At 34.2% G+C, this 14,703-nt stretch overlaps 1 protein-coding gene across 2 annotated transcripts in view; it reads right to left on the reverse strand.

Annotated features, from left to right (window-relative positions):
• Nucleotides 1–14,703, reverse strand: part of EPHA7 (EPH receptor A7) — a 170,298-nt gene that overhangs the window by 26,940 nt on the left and 128,655 nt on the right. For both annotated transcript variants that reach the window (XM_049654009.1, XM_049654010.1), the window contains exons 6-7: nucleotides 4,376–4,500; nucleotides 1,520–1,703 (exon numbers count right to left, since the gene is read on the reverse strand). In XM_049654009.1, coding sequence (XP_049509966.1) covers nucleotides 1,520–1,703; nucleotides 4,376–4,500 — 309 coding nt within the window. The remainder of the gene's footprint in view (nucleotides 1–1,519; nucleotides 1,704–4,375; nucleotides 4,501–14,703) is intronic.

The following is a 14,703-nucleotide window of genomic DNA, read 5'->3' on the forward strand; positions in this document are numbered from 1 at the left end:
CACAAAATTATGTGACATTTTCCCAACTGATACTTTTGTATCTATAATTCTATATAAATGATTTGTATTTCAAATTTATTATAATGTATGTTTCATTATTTGAGGTTCTGAGAGTTACTGGTTAATTTAAAAATATAACAAAATATTTTGGAAAAAGAATACCGTTAGCAAATCTAACAAACATTCATTAATCAAAGAATATCTGTCAATTTGCCTTTTAAAAGCTGTATAAAAATATTTTCCTGAAGTCAAAATAATTGATCGAAATTGTACTGATTTAATTTACTTAAAAACTTTTTATTAGAAATTGAGGAGAGAAAAATCACATAATGTTTTTTAGCTCATCGTTGTTTAGAATATTGTGAGAGGGGCACCTGGGCAGCTCATCCAGTCAAGCATCTGACTCTTGATTTTGGCTCAGGTCATGACCTCACGGTTGATTCGTGCCCTGTGTTGGGCTCTGTGCTGACAGTGCGGAGCCTGTTTGGGATTCTTTCCCTCTCTCTCTGGCCCTCCTACAAGTGCACGTGTATTCTCTCTGTCTCTCTCTCAAAATAAATAAGTAGACATTTAAAAAATAGAGAGAGAGATCCTTGTGGGAACACTACACGGGCAAGGAGATGAGAAGGTAACAGTTGGGGGAACCCTGTGCCTGAACAGTAACATCAGGAGAAATCAAGAACTCCAAAAGACAGAAACACACCCCAAGATCTCAGCTAAGTGAGAAACAACCAGAGCAGTAGTCGAGCTGTTCTGAACTTGCACTCTGGACATGCATTCCAACATACATCTGCCTATTTGTGATACACTATAGACACATGCATTTTTGTTATCTTCTGCTGAATTATAAAGCAAAAAAATGATAATTCAAGATACTGGTGATGTTGTGTTTTTAAGATCAGTGGTTGATACAGAGATATTCATTTCAATTATTAATATTTTGCATATACTTTGAATGTACTCTTTAGTATGCTTGAAGTATTTATAAGAGATGAAAAGAGATGATAAAAATAACAATAAATACAGTTTCTAAGATCTTCTTTCTCAACTGCAATTTTTGAAATCATTGCTAACAGGCAAGGAGCTTAAATTAACACGGATTTTTATAGATGCATCTTTCTCTGTCCCATCCTGTGTATATCCTGGCTTCATTTGGGGGTTTCTGTGAAGGAGCACCTTTGACTGACACAACCAGAATAATACTGCTTTGGATTCTACAAAAACAGCTTGTGTCAATACCCAATTGAACAAGTGCTGTTTCTATTTCTAATGTCATCTTTTCCAAATAAACCCAGTATGTATTAAAGAGACTAATATAAACTACAAAATTCTAACACTGAGAAACAAAACATTGAATTTTCAATCGTTATTCTGTCTAACCTTTACAAAGGGCATATTTATGCACATATATTCACCTTTAAATATAAAAATAATCTTGAACCAAATCATCACCCTCAATATTGGAAAAAATATGACAGAGGTATAGAGAGTAAGAATCCAAACCAAAGGTGGTAATTACCTTCAAACATTTTACCTGTAGCTTCCTCTAGTGTAGCAACATCAAGTCTGGGGCTGTAATTTCCATAACCAGCAGCAGTAAAAGCCCGAATCTGGAAAACATACACTGTTCCTGGCTTCAGGTTATTAATGGAAGCTGAAGTGGACTTGGTTTTTACTGTCGAATAGGTCCGTTCCCTTTGATCCTAGAAACAATATATTCAGGGAATATTTAATTGTAATTGCAACCAGGCAATTTGACAGGCAATTCTTGCAATTTATTTCAATTTACTGCATTGTTTTTATAAAGGCTACATTGTGCCCTGTGGAATATTGTAACATTGAGTTGTTTCTGAGATAATATAAAATGTAAATGTGAACACATGCCTTTGTTCTATAAGTTTCAAAGAGAAATAATTTTGTTAGACCATTTATATGTTTTTGAGCTTTTGCTTTGTTGGTAGAGGGCACAGTGGCAAGAACTATTTAGCCATAAATATAATCAAAAGTCCTATTGACCAAAACCTGGGTACACTTATAAAATCTATGGGTTAGTAGAGGTCTTCCCTTCATAATGTAGTTCTTTTAATATTTTTCCTGAATGTTATTTAGCAAGCAAAAGGCCATGTGTGAAAAATGAAGAAAGCTATTAACTCAAGAAATTTAATGCATACCACCACCATACTGACATATCAATTGCTTTCATTAAAAACTACATTTCTCACCGAATAAAACTTTTACAAAATAGTACTTAATGGAATATTTTAAATTAAGACTATCAGTATAAAAGTTAAAGTATTATAAAATTTATGGTTTGATAATATTTTAAACATCTCTCAGTTCAAGTTCCTCATTTTCCAGATATGAAAACTGAGGCTTGCAGAGTTTAAAAATGTCTTTACATATTATATATGATAAGTTAAGAATGAAAGAAGTATAAAAATTCAAGAATATAAAAAACTCCATCAAAACTTTCATCAAATGAAAAAAAATTAAAGCTTAATTGATATGACTCTAATGGGCTTTTTATTTAAAAAGCTATAAAAACTAGCCATCAAAATATACAATTTTAGAGAGTTTCTCATTTGTTCTATAATAAATAGTTGTTTACAATAAAACTATTCATTGAAATCTGAAAATGTCAGTCTGGTTGTTTGATTTGCCTTTACACTGATATTTGCAAAAGTATAAATAAATGTACACTATATTCAGTGAGGCCGATTTGTGACTGTCTTCATTATAATCATTTATAAAAATGACTGTTGGTATTATAAATATATATTTATCTCAAATAGAAGAACTAGGCATAACCGATATTAGATGACATAATGACATATAGAGATCACATGCTTACATACGTTACAATGCAATACTATTATTCTGTTGTAATAATTGTCTAATATGTAAGTTCAGCAAACGTAGATACAGTCCGTTTTTGTCATGAAAAATAGAAGAGAAACTATTTGAACAAATTTACTCCCAAGCAAGGATTTGCAAAATATTTTGTCACATTGTAAGAAAGTTTACTTTCATTTACCACCTAACATATTTTTAAAATGTACTTCACTGCTTTTGAAATCTGATGAAATTTCAGAAGAGTATACAACTGTTAGTGTTTACCGGAAAACAGATATAACAAAACGAACGTTAAGAACAATGATTCCCTCAGAAACACATTTGATGGGGTAAAAAATGTATTCCCTGGTACAAAAATAAGGTACTTAAAATGTCAGTTTGGCCATGGAAGTCATGAATGCATAATGAAAATAATAAGCAAAAATACTGTAAACTTAATCTGAACATTGAAACTAATCTTAAGCTATATTTTCTCCAAAGGGAAAAAATATATCTATTGCCAATGCACTGTATGCATTTAAATTATTCAATAAAGTCAATTCAGCCTCCAAGTTTTTCCAAAGCCTTTAGGATCCTATTTTGGAATTCTGTCTAAATGGTTAAAAAGGTTATGCGTACTATGGCATTTTAGCTAACTTATTTAAGTCAATAAGTAACACTGTATTAATAATATATTGATATTACTAATAATTGCTAATATTAACAATTATTAATTACTAATAGTAATATTAGTAATAATAATAGTTTCTGTGCTTCAAACCTTGAACCAGGTCTTTCTATGAGGTGGAGCCTAGGTAATAATTTGTGAAAAGGGTGCCCAGCCCCCTTCGAATGGGTCAGAAATAAATCCACTCGTACCACTCAGTTAGATCTCTACTAAAATTCAGCCATTTTGGAGAGATTAAAGGGCAGTGCTTGGGTTTCAGCCATCCTATTTTTCATGGAGAAGGGAGTGCGAAGAAGTGGTTGATATGATTAGTATAACATATGTGGAATAAATTCCAGGAGGAATTAAAGGGAGTGGAATATCATCATTTGCTTCTGCAGTTTAGAGAAACTACATTATTTATTACAGAAAATATTTGTATGTTTTCAAATTACTAAATTACTTGAGGCCACCATCATTATCACTGAAACCATGTACTTAAGAAATCCATAGACATAAGAAATCATTAAGGGCCTAGAGATCCTAAAAGAACTGTTTTTTGAAAAAAAAAATGCATTGGGCTGTGTGGTTTCTGTGGTACTGAAACATCCTGCAGTTAATTATGTATCAAAAATTGAACAAATATACTGCCAGTGGAATATTTTCCTTTGTGTAACACAGGTACTTAATACACAGAAATCGTCATTATAATGATGAACCCTAGATGCAGGAAGATGGTCATTAAAAATGGCTAAAATTCACTCCGACTTTCAAAATAGCTCCAAACAGTTGGCATAATGACCAAGTTTAGTCTACACTGCAGTAGGACGACACGAGACACATTGGCTGCACATTTCAGCTGCTCTTAGCACTTACTTTCTCGTAATACTTGATTTCATATTCTGTGATGACTCCATTGGGATGCTCGGGCTCCTGCCAGGAAAGTTCCACACTCCGCTGCAGCACCCTTTCCTTCATCACTCCGCTCACTTGTGAGGGAGCTGTTTGGACAAGACATGTCAATAAACAATGAGAAAATTCACTGGATGCCTCAAATCAAATGTCACAACCGATCAGTCCCATGCTGTGCCAGTTTCATTAAGGTAAAAGAAAGCACCTTTTCATAGCTCACAATTCAGAAGCTAATGAATATTCAAATAGGACCTTATTACTGTTCATAAACCTTAATAGAAATTTAAATTAAAGTGCAAACAGCAGAAGATAGCATTGTTCAAGTTAGTGAAAAATGGAAATGATGGGGCTGAGAATGACAATTAAGCAAATGAATGCTAATTAAGGCTACAAAATATGATTTCAGATTAATCTCCAGTGATAAACTAAGTCCAAATATTTACTTCACATGCAATGGCAATACACTTTTTAAAAGAAAAAAGTACTTGAATATTGTGTAATACAAATGGCTACTTCAGTGTTCAATTAAAGGGACAGCAGCTTTTAGAAATGTTTTTATGTTTTAACTGTGTGTGTGTGTGTGTGTGTGCGTGTGCGTGTGTGTATATTCCCAAAGAATTCCAATTAACCTTGGGAAAAATTTTTTACACTTCATTAGGTCAAGATGCAGGAGAACGCTAAAGCTGCCGCCTCTTCAATACGTGGGTGAACATACACACATGCAGACTCTTGCACATGTAATTTCTACGTACGTAACCTAGGTTTCAAGCTTTGATAGAAGTAATTCAAACCGTGGTTTTGCTCTCTCTTTCTATATAGATAATAATATGCTTAGAGCCCTTTCATTCTAATTAGTGGCATATACTCTTTTTGGTAGCTAACACTGTGGAATGTAGCAAACTAATTTGCTCTGTCTAATTTGCTCGGTGATGATTAACTAGTTGTCTCCTCTGTCTAAATGAGTAGCTGCACTGGCTTGGCTGAATTTCAGTGGGGTCATTATGTTTCATGTATCATGCTCTATCTCATTCTGTAAAATATTTTCAGGCTGTTAATTTAATTTTCAGATGTCTAAAATTGTTAATAATCTTGCTGACAGAAAAGCAATTATACGGGGCCAGGGCTGTTTAAGCAGGCTTCTGATGTTTATCCCTTTGACTTCATTTTGTTTCTTCTACTTCTTAATATTTTCTTGTATCAATGTCTAGGAAACACATTTTTCACTTCTTTCCGGCTTGGCGATTTTGAGGGAAGCACATGGATGATGCATGATTCCCATTTCCTCTCAGATTACTAACAGAAGCATAACTAGGGCAGATTAAGTGGAACAACTCTCCCTTTAGGGCGATGCAGCTGAAGTACTCAACAGACTGTGTTTACAGACTAAATGCGTTTCTGATATGTTTCCAATGAAACAAATTTCTAATAAGAACTCTTATTTTTGCCATGACTTTTAAAACCTGAATATATGCAGTAAAGAAGAATTTGTTTCTAAAGTGATTTGTCTATCCATCCAGAACATGGTTAGCATATTTTCAGCCGCCTGGGATGTTCGAGAGGCTGCTTCCGCAAGCTATAGCCCGGGGAAACACAAACCCCAACGAATTTTGAGGTGCAATTCTACTTAGCAAAAAATTTCCAATAACCTAATTTACTTAAGATCATCCCGAAAAAATCTGTATGTAAACTTTAGTAAAAAATAGAATGCAGTACAGGTAAGAATACTACAATAGTCAGTAACACGGAATTAGTCAGTAAGGCTGCCAGCCTCTGATCAGGGTTTAGGATATGACGTGTGCCATTTGGAAATACATGTACTGGAAAACAGGTACAGAGCTAGGAGATGCCATCTAGGTCCTTTTCAAACAACACAGATAGCTGAATGTGATTTTCAATGTCAAGCAAACTGTAGCACATTTTGCTTAGTTTGTATCCTAAATAGTAAGGGGAAGAGACACCGAATTCCTCAAGGAATGGAGGAGACGTGGGGGATATAGATGTGCCTCATTTAGTTTCTGACATGTCACAGCAATATCTAAGTATAGAATGAGATTTGATTTCTGCAGGTTACACATTAAAATTATATTCATTATTTCATCCTGGAAAAGAATTTTTACCAATAAATTTATGGTAACTGAGGATGGGGGGGGGGGGAGATGTCAAAAATACATTTGTAATATATAGTATTTTTATCACACCATTAAAAGTAACTGTACTACCATGTATTTTCCCTCTTTTGTGCATGGAGTCATCTGTGAATGACTATACTCCTGATTTTCTGTACATTTCCTTTTTAAAAATGTGTCCCTTGCCAATACTATATCGAGTCACACATTTAAGAGGGTCAGAGCTAGAAGTATTAGCACATGGCCCTTGAGAATAGATAAATTGCATGATAGGAAATATCTTTGTCTGTCTTACATCCTTCAAGTACAACACTTGGTACAGGAGAATTGATAATATTTTCCCTTGAGTTTCAATATTTTAGGAATGAAGATCTACAGCTCATAAACAAAACCATCTCTAAGCTAGTCAGATTCTAACAGGATCACTATTTTCAGACAAAGTTATATGTAAAAGTAAAATTGAAATGACATCAGGCTCTTTAATCTTAAGACACAATGATTACTAGGATTGCTATGTTTGATCTAAATTAATCACATTGTAACAATTTCACTAATACACTCACTCTTACACCAAAATATCTAATTAACTACAGTCTGAAGTTCATTTTGGAAAGAAATGTATGCAACTAAATTATATACATACTTAAGACCCAATTAGGTGTGATGACATTTAAATTATATTTTTGTAATTAGCAAAGTGAAACAAAATCTATTGTAATTGGAATTGATGAGAAGCTAATAAGTAGTAACCAACAATAGTAAATTTATTAAATTGGAAAATGTGGGCAAACAAATACTACAAAGAAGGGAGCTTCTACATATGAATTTTTAATAGGGTTTCTAACAAATGATTAACAGATTCATATCTCACCTAAGTTTCTAGCAATTCTAAAATATAAAAATTAATTTCAACTGAAGAAACTTTTCTTTGCCCCTAAAAAGTCTCAGGACTTACGGGGGACACATATGGAGCCCGTACAATTGACAGTGAAAGACAATCTTAGGAAATTCAGAAAATGCTTTCTGAGGTTCAAATGGAAAATCTCAACAACATAAGAACAAAGTTGATAAAGTTGATGCAAAAGGAAATCAAAAGTCTAATAACAGGCCAAAAGGTAAAATCTGTGGGCTGCAGTTATTAGTGTAAGGCTTTGAATTTATTTTTTATTTACTTATTTTTTAATGTTTATTTATTTTTGAGGAAGAGAGAGAGAGAGAGACAGAGACACAGAGTGAATGAGAGAGGGGCAGAGAGAGAGGGAGACACCAAATCTGAAGCAGGCTCCAGGTTCTGAGCTGTCAGCATAGAGCCCAATGCAGGGCTCGAAATCACAAACTGTGAGATCATGACCTGAGCCGAAGTTGGACGTCCAACCGACTGAGCCACCCAGTTGCCCAAAGGCTTTGAATTTAAAAATAATCAGTAAGAATGGTAGGTTTATGTACAGACCTGAACCAACCAGCATTTTACAGATTTTGAGCTTCATGCCCTTGTGCATGATTTTTGATCTTAATCAATTTCTAATTAAAATTCAAGTACAACAAACATAGTTAAATTACACGGGGAAAAATATTCATAAGGGCTCCATTTTTTCCCACTAAAATATTAAATTTACGTATATGCATGGAAAAATTTTCCAGCATGAAAGGGGGGAAAAGACAATTTAAAAACATTGTATAATAGGCAAATGGCACTCTAAAGATGTCCATATTCTAATTTCTGGAACATGTGAATATGCAATTACATGGCAAAAGGGACACTGCAGATGTAATTAAGGTTACAGACCTCACGATAAAGATATTATTCTGGATCCTTGCCAGGGGGCCTAATCTAATCACATCAGCCCTTAGGAGCAGAGGAATTTCTCCAGCCAGGGTCAGAGAGATGCCGCAGAAGGAGGAGTCAGAGAGATTTGAAACATGAAAGAAAATCAACTTCCCATTGCTGGAGGAGCCACAGGAGAAATATGAGAAAATATGGAGGCAGACTTATGGATCAAAGACTGACCCTGGTTCACATAGGAAGGGAAATGGAGGCCACAATTCCACCAGTTCAAAAGCTCTGAATTCTGATAACAACATGGATGAACTTGGAAGTGGATCTTCCCCGGAACTCCAGATAAGAGTACAGCCCAGCTAATGACCTGATTTCAGCCAGTGAAACGCAGTCGAGAACCCAGCTGAGCCCCATTGCACCCAGACTTCTGACCCACAGAACTAGAAAATAATGAATGGGTGTTGCTTTAAGGTTTTTTTGTGGTAGTTTTTACAGTAGCCATAGAAAACTAATACACATATTAAAAATATATAAATAGACTTACTGGAATTTTAATGAAGTCTATGAATAAAGGTTAGTGGTAGGATAGTTTAATAATGTGATCTATCAGACTTTATGTTGAAATAGCATAGAGTCAAGGAATTTTTATCTTAATTAGGACTCAAAATGCAATGTCTTACAGAAAAAAAAAATCTCCAATACACATTTGGAAGAAACGTGTGTGTGTGTGTGTGTGTGTGTGTGTGTATGTGTGTGTGGTAGAACTTCAATGAAGCTAGTGAATTTGATTTTGAATTTAAAAAGTAATTTATTTGTACTAAAAATTATTTTTACTATAGTTAAATGTTCTCAATGAATTTCAATAAAGAATGGTGGGTGAAATTGGGGCGCCTGGGTGGCTCAGTCGGTTGAGTATCCGACGTCGGCTCAGGTCATGAGCCTGCAGTTTGTGGGTTCGATCCCTGTATCGGGCTCTGTGCTGACAGTTCAGAGTCTGGAGTCTGCTTCGGATTCTGTGTCTCCCTCTTTCTCTACCCCTCTCCCACTCACGCTCTCAATCTCTCTCTCAGAAATAAATAAACATTAAAAAAAAGAAAAAGAAAAACTTTAAGAAGCGTGGGTGAAAAAATAATATTTGTATTTCTAAACAATACAATGAGGTAGGATGGGTCAATAAGCATGAAATGACCTTTTACCATTCATCTCAAGTTATTAAATCTACTGACTTTTGTTAGATTTACATTAGGTAAATACAAAAAGTGAAAATGAAGATATTTTTAGAACACAGTCAAATGCATATCTGACAATAGAATAATAGTCTTTACTTAATGCTTTGTTGCTATCCAGTATGGAATTCATTTTTAACAATCCCTTGAAATAACAAATATGTGTATTATTAGGAGCTTAGTATTTTATAACACAACGTTTAGCTTTTTCACTCTTCCTCACAGATGTTTCATTTTTACACTGCAGGACAAACATATAAAAATATAGAGAAATTTATTTCAATAACAAACACTAGGCCACAAGTATATATGATTCTGTGGAATATCATGTAACATATCAATTCCACTTTTAGGGTATGTTAGAATACATAAAAAATTCTAACATGTGATTTCACTAAACTTCATTTTCTTCCTGGCTCAGAAAAAAATAGAGTCACTAATAATATTGTGAGCAATAAATATAAAATTTTATATGAAAGAAAAAGCACAGGGACTAAGGGCAATTGAGTCTGCAGCAATTACAAACAATCCATTTGCAATAGATGTCTGTCAAATTACTTTTGGTTGGATAGAAGCATGATCTATGACTAAAACAAACATAAAGTCTATAAGTAGTTGAAAAAAATAAGTTAATCTTTTTCAAACTTAAATTACATAAATTGCATTGCTATCTTATTCAACACACCAATTAGGATGGTGATGTTTTCTTTGAAATGTAAAATATACAATATCACAAATAAGTTACATCATAGAATGGATTTCTAAACATATTTCAAAACAATTATTAAAAAGACAACTTGACTAAGAGCTAAAAATAAGCTCTAAAAGTTCTGTGAATAAGTGAATTTGATGTTGAATTGACAGCATAGGAAAAGAAAGCACCTGGATTGGCATCCAAGTCAAGTAGATCTGTAAGTCAAGTCAATACATTTTCAGTAGGATGATAAAACGCATAACAGGAACAACAAAAGTCACTACTCCACTATTTGAACAACTAAGAATGGCCTTGTTTTTGAAAGCAAGAGTCACAGCATCTTTGTAAAAATGATCTGACAAAAAATCTTGCTGAGAATAAAATTTTTTCTCTGTTATCATCAGATGATTAACAACCAATTGTTTGCATGTTTAATTAATTACCATGGGAATTAGCACTTCTTGGCAAAATCTCTATGTAAAATGCTTTAAGGGAAACGGCTGTGTAGAAAGCTACTGTGGCTATTGGTCCTAAACACATATTGGGACTCCTGCAAACCTCTAAAATGTTAATTGATGAAGGGTTAATTTGTAATTCCTGGTGCATTTGAATTTTCATATAATTACAGTGGAATTGTAATTCTTCATATAAATAAAATAAAATATTATATAAACGGTAGGTATACATTAGGCAGCTTCCCAGAACTAGCTGTATCATTCAGACCAGTCACACCTACAAAAGAGTGAGTAAATGATGACCTAATATAACAATTCAGAAAGGTTAAAGAGTCCTTGATATTGAGTCAGACATTTTATCCATCTAACTTGAAAATATTGTAAGTTGAAAATGCACTAAATACACGTAACCTACCAAACATCATAGCTTAGCTCAGCCTACCTTAAATGTGCTCAGAACACTTGTATTAGCCTACACTTGAGCAAAATCATCTAACACAAAGCCTAGCCTATAATCAACTACTGAGTATCTCAAATAATTTAGTTAACACTATACTGAAAGTGAAAAACAGAATGGTTGTAAGCATAGTAGTTGTTCACCCTTGTGGTCGCATGACTGAATGGGAGCTGCAGCGGGGGGCCGCTGACCAGTATCACGAGAGAGGAAAAGATCAAAATTCAAAAATTGGAGTACAGTTTCTAGTAAGTATGTCTCACTTTTGTACCTCTCTAAAGTTAAAAAAAAGGGAAGTCAAAAAATTGTAAGTCAAACCATTGTAAATGGGGACCGCCTGTAGTTCAGTTCTATTCAACACATATTTGTTTGCCATTTACTATCTGCAGGGCATTGTGGCATTTCTACAAATCCTTACAGTTTGCAGTGGTCACATAAATAATCTTCCTTATATAATAATATATGTGTATAGCCTTCTTTCTTCCCTACCAAAACTCTGTGAACTAGGTAGGTTCTATTTTATTCGTGAAGAAGCTGGGTTTCAGAAATTAAGTAGAATGCAATCAGGAAAGGGCAGATTTTAGATTGAATCTCATGCTTTTAAGTCATAATTCTCATCTGTTTTCAACTACAGAACAATCATTCCAGGTGGGAGCGAGTAGATGCTAGAAGGAGGAAAGCTGAGCATTCATTCATTTAAATTTGCTAAGATTCCACGATGTGACATAATGATGAAGAGGCCCTTAGGGACCTGCTCCACAGGCAATAGTCCTAGAACCTGCAGATACCAGAAGCGATCAAACTGAGTAGAGGTTTGTTTAATTACTATTTTTGTAAAAAAGAGCGAATTCATGTATATCCTACAAAATTAAAAAAGTATAATAGTGTATAGCAAAAAGAAAGACTCTTCCCAATCTGATCCTGTGACACAGTTACCCTTCCCTAAAGCAACCATGCTTAGCAGTCTTTGATACCCTTCCAGAAGCAGCCTAGGTATGTACAAGTATATGCATTTTTTTACATGAATGGCATTCTGATGGCACAGTTCAAAACCTTGATGTTTTCATTTATACTTCATTTTAAAAATTGTATTATTGAACACATGCAGCTCTGCACAGCTCTTTCAACTGTGTCGTGTTCCATTATACAGATGTACTAGGATGTATCTGACCAGACCCTTGTCAATAAGCATGGGCCTTTCCCATCTGTTTCTCTTATAAATTATGCTGCAATGAAACTGCTGGTAAGCCAGTATTTAATATGAATCCTCTGAGGAGAATAAAATATTTCAGAGCAGACTAGCCTGCAGGTGAAAAACAGGTAGGTGAGGTTACATGGGCTGAATAGGCTAAATGTCTTCATTGTTAAAACTCATTTGGAGTCATTGCTTCATAAAAGGAAATGAGTACCAAATAAATTTATTATAACTTAAATATTTAAGATAGTGACACGCTAAGTGCAGACTGGCTATTGCAAGGCCAAGTGCAGCCACAAGTCAGTGGCCTATGAGGAGCGGAGGAGTTTGTGTCAGATGTACAACTACGACAGCCAGGACTCTTTGTTGTTGTTGCTCAGCTGACATCTTTTTTCTGAGCAAAACTTTCTTGATGAAAGAAGCATTTCTTTTTCTTTGCAGTCTCCTTGATGGTTTTCTTTCTGGGACAAGCTACTTATCATATATTAGCATTCTGAGTAACAATGTCTTTTAAAAGTATTCTAGGATTAGTCTTAAGTACCCTTCACTGTTATACTAAAATGTCCAGAAGGTAAGATCACTCTAACAACATTGTCATTGATTTCTGATGAGAGTTTCATTCATTTATAAATTCAACATAAAAATTTTCATGACTGAATAGAGTATAAACAAAGAATTGTTCAGATTGCAAAGATTATGAGGCTCAAGTTCTCACTTTCAAGGAGATTTTAATGTAGAAAATGAGTTAAAATGTGAATATGCACATTCTGAATACACAAGTAAGTACAATAGCCTACATAAGATACGAAGCATGTGCTAGTAAGTTCTTGGGAGGCAGTAAAGAGCAAACCATACAAAAACTATCACTGCTTAAAAAAAAAAATCAATTCTAATTCAGTGTTTGACTGGTATAACTACATATTTAAACTAATTATCAGGAATATTGTCATCAAGTCTATAATCTGCAAGAGAGAACTTTATGTCAACTAAATAACAACAGAGCCAGGTTCAAGACTGGGCCCATGACTTCTCTCTAATGGCCTCCACCAGTAAGTGACAACTTACTGAATCATTCTTCCTCTGTTTCAGCTAATACAGAATTATTACTTTTTTCCCTAAAATACTATTTCCCTTGTTGACAGTACTACACGATATAACATTTAGTTATTTCATAGTTTTTTAAACGTCTCCTCTGGTACTCTGATGCTCCTTGAAGGCAGGAAATTTAGAGAAGTGGCAGTGTAGGAGTGAAGGGCACAGTCCCAGTGAACTCGTCTACTGGATTTGCTCATGAGTTTCATTGTTTATTTGAAAACTGTGCAACCTTGAGCAAGGAACTGAACTTCCCTGTGCCTCAGCTTTCTCAACTTTAAAATAACTATAATCTTGGGGCACCTGGGTGGCTCAGTCTGTTGAGCATCTGACTACGGCTCAGGCCATGATCTCACGGTTTTTGAGTTCGAGCACTGCATCGGGCTTGCTGCTGTCAGCACAGAGCCCACTTCAGATTCTCTGTCCCACTCTCTCTCTCTCAAAAATAAATAAACATTAAAAAATAAAATAAAATAGCTATAATCAGATTGGATACTTTATAAATTGAATTGTTCTAGAAATTTTATATATAAATACATATTAAATACTGAAAACCATTCCTGGTACATGGTAAGATCTCAAAACAATATATTATGTATTATTATCCTATAATTTTTTGTCTGTATTAGATTTACTGATGCCTGGGACTCACTTAAGAATACTCTAACGTCGGAGTCAGGCATCAGTATGTTTCAAATGCTTCTCAGATGAAGCTAACATACAGCTGAGTTTGAGAACAATTTCTTTGCAGCTTTGGGGGGAACATAAATTGCCATTTCAAGGTGAAATTCCAGTGCTCTCCATAATAAATGCTGATATATATTATATTGAGAGTTTTTATTCAATTTCTATAATTTAGAAATGACCAATTTCTATAATTTATATCATTTTATATGTACCAGCTAGACAGAAACACATTAATTTAAGCCATTTAGAAGGAACATACTACTGTAAAAACTGAAAAAAAAAACTACCCAAACGGGAAGGGGATCAACAATACATTTCTTTTTCAAAATATCATAATATATATTGAATTGAGAGCAAAATACAGATGAAGCAATGTCTCTATTTTGGGTGGTAAAAAAACAAATATTTTGAATGATATTTTTTAAAGCCATCATCACACATGGTCTATCAGGTAATCTGGTTCTATCACTAATTTTTCATGAATCCATAGCAAAAAACTAACTTATTTACAAGGCCAACAATGTGACTATGGCCCACAACTAGATCTTTTTAAGAATGAAAATGAACCTTTAAATAGAATACATAT

Source organism: Panthera uncia (genome assembly GCF_023721935.1).
Source record: "Panthera uncia isolate 11264 chromosome B2 unlocalized genomic scaffold, Puncia_PCG_1.0 HiC_scaffold_24, whole genome shotgun sequence".
Classification (NCBI taxonomy): domain Eukaryota; kingdom Metazoa; phylum Chordata; class Mammalia; order Carnivora; family Felidae; genus Panthera; species Panthera uncia.